We start from the raw sequence: 9732 nt of genomic DNA on the forward strand, positions 1-9732 counted from the left end.
AAAAAAGTCATTTTATTATGACATTTGCATTAGACTGTTTATTACAGCTCAATTTTACAATTGCCAATTTGTGGAAACAACCTAAATGCCCACCAATCCAGGAATGGTTTAATACGCTGTGGTATGCCATGGAGTACTATTTAGCCCCTAAAAAAGATGGTGACTTTACATCTTTCGTATCAACCTGGATAGAGTTGAAACATTCTTCTTAGTAAAGTATCACAAGAATGGAGAAGCAAGAATCCAATGTACTCAATTCTGATATGAGGACAACTGATGCTAATACACAGTGCGGGGATGAGGGAGAGGAGAGAGGGAAGGAGAGAGGGGATGAGGGGTCACGGTGTGTGACACACCTCTTAGGGGCAGGACACAGTTATAAGAGAGACTTTACCTAATAAATGTAAGCAGTGTGACCTGATTCTTTGTACCCTCAATAATTCCCCAACAGTTAAAAAAAAAAAGGAAAATTGATTTAAGGAAAAACATTGAAGTCTCTGAATCTGGCAAACTCTTTGATACAAGTCCACAAAGGACTGAGGTTGTAGCTGCTAAGAAGTTGTCCAGGTGTCCTTAGATAGGATTAGCTCAGTCGCCTCTGTGCTGCAGACAGTGTCAATCTGTGGGCTTGATAGGAAGGGCTGGAAGGCAAGGCCAGTGGAGGGAGAAGGGGACAGGCTGTCACTGACAATGCTTTGGGACCTTCCCAGCTCAAGACCTTCGTACAGGCCCCAAGTGACAAGCCAATATGGAACCAGATCCTGACCTTCCGGATCCAGGTATGACTACCCCATCATGCCACTTGTCCTCACTGTTCCCCCACACAGAAGGGAAAGTCAGGCATTTGAGTGAGAATGTAGATGGAAGGTGGGGCCAAAAAGCATGCCAAGGGGGGCTCTGCCTGACAGGGAGCATGAGGAAGCCCAGGATATGTTATGGAAAGCTTTACTTTTATAGCATAAATATTTTGAGGTACTATTGACATACAATGGGTTGTACATATTTTAAAATGTATCAGATTGTACATTTAAGTATGTATATGCCTATGAAACCATAACATTCAAGATAGTAAATATAATATATACCTATCTATCATATTGATCAGCCAAAGTATCACAAGAATGGAGAAGCCCCTTGGTCATCCCTCCTCCTGTCCCCAGGCACCCACTGATCTGCTTTATCTTAGTTTAGATTAGCCTACATTTCCTAGAAGTCCATATAAATGTAGTCATGCAGTATGGGCCCTTTATGTCTGGCTTCTTTAACTCAGCCTAGTTATTCTGAGACTCATCTATGTGGTCATGTATACTGGTAGGTCATTCTTCTTTATTGCTGACAGCTTTTCCATTGCATGGATTCCCATTGTCTTCTCCATCCCCTTGCTGATGGTCATTTAGATAGTTTCCAGTTTAGGGCTATGACAATGAAGCTGTGTAAACATTTGTGTCTAATCTTAGTGTGAACATAGGCTTTCATTTCTCTTGGGAAAATATGTAGAAGCAGAATGACTAGACGATGTGACAGGTGTGTGTTTAACTTTATCCACTATTAAGCAATACTGAAGTTTATGGAGAACTTAAATGTGTTCTGTCACACACATTAAAAACAAAACAAAACAAAGCAAATCACTCTAAAGACTGATTCTAAATTATATCATACATTTTCTTATCTTCTATACAGAGTACACTGAATGTAATTATAGCTCTTTGTTGATGGTCTAGCGACATTATGGCACCACAGTTATTATACTGGGCTGTATGTACTGCAGGGCTGTTTGTCCTTACACAAAATGACTTCAAGATGCTCTTCATTGTGGAGTCTATAGTCTGATTTTTATAGCATTTCAATCCCTCTTAGTCATCTATCAGCTTTTGTAGGTTCTCTTGAAGCTCTAGTGGATCTTATTGGCCTTTTTTCTTTTTTTAATTTCAGGTTAACGTGAGAGTACAAACAACTAGGTTACGATATTTGCCTTTGTTAGGTAGAGTCCCTTTTGTAGTTGTGTCCTGAACCTAAAAGGTGTGCCATACACCCCTACATTGTGCCTATCAAGTGGGTACACACAAACTTATTAGCCTTTTGACTGTGTTAGACTTTTAAGAAGTGCATAAAATAAGGACAAATAAGCATTCTGAGAGATAACTTGGGCACTCTCATAAGTGCAAGTGCATGGAACCGCTATGTGACATCGATTTGGCTTCCCAAAGACTGTTCAGCTTTCCTATACCTTACATGAAATGTGACATCAGCTAATGAGTTTCCTTCCTCCCTCCTTTAAATCTACTCCTTGCTGCTTCTTGAAGCTTCCCTAGCCTTTCTGGGGAACCATAATTTTCAAACTTTCCTCATAATGCCCCCTTCCTTGGGTGATTTTATAGACTTTCATTATTATTATTTTTTTTTATAGATAGGGTCTTGCTTTGTTGCCCAGGCTGGAGTGCAGTGGCATGATCATAGCTCACTGCAGCCTTGAACTCATAGGCTCAAGCCATCCCCTTGCCTCAGCTTCCCAAGTAACTGGAACTATAGGTACACTGATTTTATAGACTCTTAAATTAGAAAGACATTCTAGAAGGGGGCACACAGATGGTAGATTCTGAGGCCAGTTCGCCAGGAGAGCTGGGACCACTCTTGAAAATGCGTCTGCACCAGTGGCTGGCCTGAGGATCCCAGAGCAGGAGGGGAGACAGATGAGGAACAGGGAAAGAGGAGGAGAATTCTTAGCAGGGTGAATGAAGAGATGGTTTAGCCATAACCCTGAATGTGGAGGATTCATAACTTTGGAAGACCTGGATGCCTCATGGTGCCCATCTCTTCCCTCCCATTGCCTTTCTTTAACCTGGGCAATTTCCTTCTTTATTATTAACCAGCTGCCTATGTGAAAAGCCCTTTCCTCACTTCCCAGTGGCCCCCCAGCCACCAGGGCAGGGGGAGAATAGACAAGGAAAGTGGAGAACTAGAAGGTTCCCAGCCATGCCTACAAGAATTGCTGTAAGGAGAAGAGACCCTCACTGAGAAGATTTGGGGTCCTACTCTGGACTCAACCATAATGGCTCTGTTTAAACACATGAGTTATTTTTTTTTTCCTTTTCCGTTTTTTTTTTCTTTTTTGTAATAATTGAGGGAAGCATATTGCAGAGTAGAAATAAGATTCCAAAGCTTGAATTCAAATCCTGACCTCACTACTTACTATGTGACCTTGGGCAAGTCCCTCTGAATATCTGGGCCTCATTCCACACCTATATACGGGATAGTCACAGCCTTTATAGAGTTATGGCAGAGTGGTCAGGAGCACTGAGACTTCAGCATCTTTCTGTAACACAAGAATATCAGGAACTGTCTCTGTGCCTCAGTTTTCCCATATGAAAATGAGAATAATAGTAGCAACTAGTTCATGAGGTTGTTGGAGAATTCATTTAGCTGGTCTGTGGAGTTCGTTCAGCATAAGTGAGGGAGAACAGAAATCCTCCTTGAATAGCAGCTATTATTTACTCTTGAGGAGACAGATGTCCTATCATTTAAAAAAGTTAGCTGCTTGGGCGGCACCTGTGGCTTAAGGAGTAGGGCATTGGCCCCATATACCGGAGGTGCTAGGTTCAAACCCAGCCCCAGCCAAAAAAAAAAAAAAAAAAAATTCTAGGCCCCAACCTCTCTAAGAGATGGTTTGGTGAACATGCATTCAGACTGTGGAGGGCTGTCTGAGTACAGTCTTGAGACCCATGTCTCAAGCTTATGTAATTAGGGGGTGATTTAAGAGGGAGCATACAAAAAGAGCATATGACAAGGCCCTGGTGAGGGATCCTAAAGCTAAAGCTCCATAAGCTCTGTGCTAAATCCAGCCTGTGTGATTAAATGGCCCATTAGTAAGTGGACCAGGTCTTGGACTCAGACCCAGGACTTCCCAGCTGCTCTCAAAATCTCCACCAGGACCAAACCATCCAAGTGTGCACCCACTCTTCCTTTCTCCTTCCCCTTGCAGCTGCCCTGCCTTTCCAGCTACATCAAGTTCAGAGTCTTGGACTGGTGAGCATCTGGGAGGAGGCTGAAGCGCATAGGGAAGGAAGAAATGAGAGCCAGGCAAAGGCTTAGTTTGGAGAGTGTGTTTCTCCCCAGTACCAAGAAGGACTGCCGGTATGAGATTGGTACTGCCAACCTGTTCCTCAACCAGATCTCATCCTCTGGAGAAGAGATAGAAGGCAAGCAAAGCCCTGGAACTTACCTCCCGTGGCTCTCCTACCTGTGCCCCACTCCCTCTCACCCTTTCTTCTTCCAGGAGTGTTCCCTGGCTTCCAACCCTGCTTTGGCCCCAGCTTCCTGGTTCTCCACGGGGGTAAAAAGGCCCCTTTCAGGATCCGGGAGGAAGGCGTTGTAAGCTTCTCATGTCAACTAGGGAACAGTGGAGGTAAAACTGACCATGGTTAAAGCCCTGGGGCCTGGGAAATGCCTGGAGGTTCTGGCCCTGGTTTCCATACACCACACTTTGGCAGAGGATGTGAAGCCTGAGGAAAAAGGAAAGAGCAGATGGAGTGCTCTAGGTGAAGGACCTTTGTCATGAGAACTTGGGTAAGAATTTCAGCATGTGGGAAGGACATGCAAGACAAAAGGCATGGCACAGGTAAACGTGGGAAAGCACAGAGCTATTCAAGAATGATGGTAAATGCTGGAAATCTGACTTTAATGATTTAAACAAACAAAAAAATCTTGGACGCCAGCTGGAGCATCTCTCACTCCCCTGCTCTTGACACCTCGGCCTTTCCCCCCTCCTACTACATCTGGGCTGAGAACCTGGCCAGCAGCCCCTAATGGGGAAGGCCTGAGAAACATTCTAATTGGTCTGCTCGGGTCATGTGTGCTCCCCTTGGACCAATCACTGTTGCCCAGAAGGCAAGCCTTCCCTGATTGGCTAGGCTAGGGGTATAACCAGAGGGGTTATGGCAGGCCCCCCCAGCCTGAAGCATGAGCGAGGTCCTTCCAGTTCTTGGACAAGTAGGATGCAAGAACTGAGTAGTGGGCCCTCCAGGCACTAAGAGGGCTTAGGACTGGGAGGTTTTTTGACATGGGGGCATCTGGGATATCTGGAGTTCCTCCCTGGGATTGTGGTTGAAGCTAGCCCCAGGCAAGTGGTTATCCTGTCTTTGGCATAGGAGTTTTCAGGGGAGATGTGACAGCTGTTTTTCTCTCATCTCTTTTCTATATGTTTTCTTCCCTGTTGCCTAGGTTATTACCAACTCTGTTAAGAATGGTTTAGCTTATCGAGGCCGAGTCTTCCTGGAGTTAGTCACCAAAATCAAATACCATAAAGATTTTTGGATAAGCGATCTCTCCCATGAAGTGACCAGGATAGAGGTAACCATGGGAAACAGGTAACCCAGGTAAAACAGAATCCCTTTGCCTGCCCCAGATCTGCTACTAGAGGCCTGGCCAAACCCTGTTGAGTGTGTAAGAATGCTTGATCAATCTGCCTGCCTATTTACTAAACCTCTGCTGGGGGACTTCGTGCAGTGCCAAATCCCAGATGGTGAGACAATCCAGTAAAGACAAGATAAGTTTTCAGTTTAAGAAATGCCTAATCTAGTTAAGGACAAGTGATATCCATTTGAAACCTAGTTTCTTGGGGTTTTTTAAAACAATCTAAGAGATTTGAATTTCTTCCTGAATCCAGTGGAGGACCACTGAGGCGGGAGTGGACAGGAGAAACAGAGGAATAAGTTAGGGTCGTTCAATCGAGAGAACTGGGGATACAATCTTTTTTTTTTTTTTAAGTCAGGCCCAGGTGAGGCTCAAATTTGCAGCCCCTGGTTTGCAAGGCTAGCATTCTAACCACTGAGCTAGAGCCCTCAGCTGGGGATACAGTTTTATTGGAGGGAGAGCAGGAGAGAAGAGGGCAGGTTTCAGAGACCCTTTGGAAACAGAATGGTCAGGGACAGAGGCCAACAGGTCATGTGTGCTCTCCTTGGACCAATCACTGTTGATAAGAAATAAGGCTGACTCCCCTAACTGAAGAGTGGAAAGAAACAGGCCCAGGAGTTTGAGACCAGCCTGGGCAACATGGCAAGACCCCATCTCTAAAAAGTAAAAACAAATTAATTTTTTTTTTTTTGAGACAGAGCCTCAAGCTGTCCCCCTGGGTAGAGTACCATGGCGTCACAGCTCACAGCAACCTCTAAATCCTGGGCTCAAGCGAGTCTCCTGCCTCAGCCTCCCAAGTATCTGGGACTACAGGCACCCACCACAACACCCGGCTATTTTTTGGTTGCAGCCGTCATTGTTGTTTGGCGGGCCTGGGCTGGATTCGAACCCGCCACCTTAGGTGTATGTAGCTGGCGCCTTAGCCACTTGAGTCACAGGCGCTGAGCCAACAAATTAATTTTTAAAAAAGCAGAAGGAAATGAGATCAGGTGGTAGCTAAATAGGGGCTCATATAAGAGAAAAAAAGTTATTTTTTAAAATAAGGGAGACTTGAGCTAGTCAAGAAACTGGGGGGAATGCAAGAATAAGCCAGATGTTGGTAACAGAAATGAAAGAGGGGCTGACGGGGTGGATAGAGGGTTCAAGCACATGGGAGGCATGCTGGGAACAGATGAAGTTGAGAGGATAGTGAGAGTTGGGGCAGGAAGTGGAAAGATTCAGCCTTTGGAGAAAGAGAAGGGGAGCTTGAGTAGAAGAACAGATGTGAGTGTGCACATGTGTGCATGTGCACGCCTGTGCATGTACACGTCTGTGTTGTTGTACATCACAGTATCTTCTGGGGGGGGCTTAGGTAAAAAGGGGGAGAGACCTCTACTTGAAGTGAGGATGGGGTGGCCCAATTCAGAGCCTAACCTGACTCTAGGGAGACTCCTCCACCTGCCTGATTTCAGAAAGGGAAGGAAGCAGGGCTGGCTAAGGGGAGTGGGCCAGGTGATGATGGGGGTTTCAGTTATGTCCTAGCTCACCCTGAAGAAAAGCAAAGATGGCTTTCGAAAGAGAGTACCTCATCCTTGCTTCCTTGCCTGTTTGTATAGCCTTGTTCATTCCTGGGCTCATGTACTGAGAATTGGGGTGGGGTTACTGGTATCATTTTAGAAGCACCAGAACCGTCGAAAGTATGGGCTATGTGTCATCTTCCTGTCCTGTACCATGATGCCCAACTTTAAGGACCTGATCCAGTTTGAGGTCAGCATTGGCCACTATGGAAACAAGTTGGACCTGAATTACAAGCCTCTAGTCTCAACTACACAGTACAGCCCAGTGATATATGATGGTAATAGTTGGATTTAAGTAAAGAGTAGAGAGTAGCCATTGCATGCCAAGCTCTGTGCTAGTCTCTTTCAAGGGTAGTAGCTTATGGAAGATGCATAAGCATAGTTTACCCACATTTCAGATAAAGTCCCTTGCCAAATATTACATAGCTAGTAGGTTATGAACCCAGTAGAAATTAGGTCTTCAAGTCCTTCTACACTACTTTCTACATTACACCTTTCTCAACTCTGTCTTCTCCCCTGCTATTCTGAACCACCTCCTCTCCATCCATCCTCTACCCACCAGTTCATCCATTTACCCATCCATTCAACCATTCATCTCCCAACCATCCACTCACCCAAATCCCCAACCAACCACCCATCCATCCAAACATCTAATGTGTATTTATTGGACACTTTTATTGGGCACTGTAGACTAGCATTTCTCAAAGTGTAGTCCCTGAGACAACAGCATCAGCATTACCTGAGAAATTGTTAGAAATGCAGATTCTTTTTTTTTTCCTTGAGACAGAGCCTCAAGCTGTTGTTCTGGGTAGAGTTCCATGGCGTGACAGCTCATAGCACCCTCCAACTCCTGGGCTTAAGTGATTCTTTTGCCTCTGTCTCCCAAGTAGCTGGGACTACAGGCACCTGCCACAACGCCTGGCTTTTTTTTTTTTTTTTTCTGAGACAGAGCCTCAAGCTGTCGCCCTGGGTAAAGTGCCATGGCATCACAGCTCACAGCAACCTCCAACTCCTAGGCTCAAGGGATTCTCCTGCCTCCATCTCCCAAGTAGCTGGGACTACAGGCACCCGCCACAATGCCCAGCTATTTTTTGGTTGCAGCCGACATTGTTTGGCAGGCCCAGGCTGGATTTGAACCGGCCAGCTCAGGTGTATGTGGCTGGTGCTGTAGCCACTTGAGCCCCAGGTGCCAAGCCACCTGGCTATTTTTTGGTTGTAGTTGTCATTGTTGTTTGGCAGGCCTGGGCTGGATTTGAACCCGCCATCTCTGCTGTACGTGGCTGATGCCTTAGCTGTTTGAGCTACAGGCACCAAGCCAGAAATGCAGATTTTCAATAGTCATTAGCGACTCAGAAAGGTGGAAGGCAAAGGATGACAAATTATTTAATGGGTACAATGTACACTATTGAGGCAAAGCCCAGGCTTCAATATATACATGCAACAAAACTGCAGTTGTACTCCTTAAATTTAATTCTAGACCCCACCCTAGACCTACAAAAATAGATACTCTGGGGATGAGGCCCCACAGTCTGTGTCTTAACAAGTCCTCCGAGTAGTTTGGGTGCATGCTAAAGTTTGAAAACTACTGCTACAGAACAATCCTGTCTCACTGTCATTTCATTCAGCTTCACCATCTCATCACCCATTCAGAGCCTCCCACTTCTCTTCCTATTTGTTTGTTTGTCTGTTTGTTTGTTTGAGACAAGAGTCTCACTTTGCCACCCCTGGTAGAGTGCACTGGCATTGTAGCTCACAGCAACCTCTTAACTCTTGGGCTCAAGTGATTGTCTTGCCTCAGCCTCCTGAGTAGCTGAGACTATAGGTGTCTGCCATCTTCCTGTTTTTTTAATAAAAGCTTTATTGAGATATAATTCACATACTATACAAGTTGCTCTTATGAAGTATACAATTCAATAGTTTTTTAGTATATTCAGAGAGTTGTACAACTATCCCTACAATCAATTTTAGAGCATTCTTCTCACCCTAAGAAGAAACCCACGCCCATTAGCAGTCACTGCCCATTTCTCTCCCCTGTCCCCAGCGCTAGGCAACCATCAATCTCCTCTCTGTGTATATAGATTTTCCTATTCTGGGTGTTTTATATTCATGGAATCATAAAATATGTGGTCCTTTGTGAATGGCTTATGTCATTTAGCATAATGTTCTACTTGTTTTCATAGTATAAACTATGTAAAAAGAATATAAAATGTATAAGAATATAAAATGTACATATTAAAGAAGAATAGAATGAATACCCATGAATTCACTACTCAGCTTAAAATATAGCAAATTGTCAGCATCTTAGAAGGTTCTTCTGGATCCATTCACCCAAAAGTAACCACGATCCTGACTCTTGTGTTCATTATCTCCTAGCTTGTCTTCTTAATTCTTCACCCATGTAGAAAACCCTGAACAGAGTTTGTTTGTTTTACATAAATAGATTCTGTATTTATCTATCTTACATCTTTTGCTTAACATTAAACTTTTTCATATGGGCATGTGTAGCTTCAGTTCATTTTCATTTCTGTATATATTCCACTGTATGATTACACCACAAATTTAGGTTATATCTTTTTTTGGCTAGTACAATTTTGTTGTTAACATTCTTGTACATGTCTCCTGGTTACAAGTGCAAGACTTCCTCTAAATTATATACCTAAGAGTGGAAGAGAAACTCAGACCAAAGTGATTATACAAAATTACACTCCCATCAGCATAGTATGAGAATTCCTTCTACTCTACAGTCTCACCAGAACTTGACGTTGCC

At 44.2% G+C, this 9732-nt stretch overlaps 1 protein-coding gene across 1 annotated transcript in view; it reads left to right on the forward strand.

Annotated features, from left to right (window-relative positions):
• Positions 1-9732, forward strand: part of FER1L5 (fer-1 like family member 5) — a 60761-nt gene that overhangs the window by 17765 nt on the left and 33264 nt on the right. Inside the window, exons 15-20 of the mRNA XM_012811024.2 lie at positions 711-779; positions 3980-4023; positions 4114-4196; positions 4274-4368; positions 5218-5346; positions 7066-7243. Of these exons, the coding sequence (XP_012666478.1) occupies positions 711-779; positions 3980-4023; positions 4114-4196; positions 4274-4368; positions 5218-5346; positions 7066-7243 (598 nt within the window). The remainder of the gene's footprint in view (positions 1-710; positions 780-3979; positions 4024-4113; positions 4197-4273; positions 4369-5217; positions 5347-7065; positions 7244-9732) is intronic.

Source organism: Otolemur garnettii, unplaced genomic scaffold (assembly GCF_000181295.1).
Source record: "Otolemur garnettii isolate 467f Iridium unplaced genomic scaffold, OtoGar3 scaffold00148, whole genome shotgun sequence".
Classification (NCBI taxonomy): domain Eukaryota; kingdom Metazoa; phylum Chordata; class Mammalia; order Primates; family Galagidae; genus Otolemur; species Otolemur garnettii.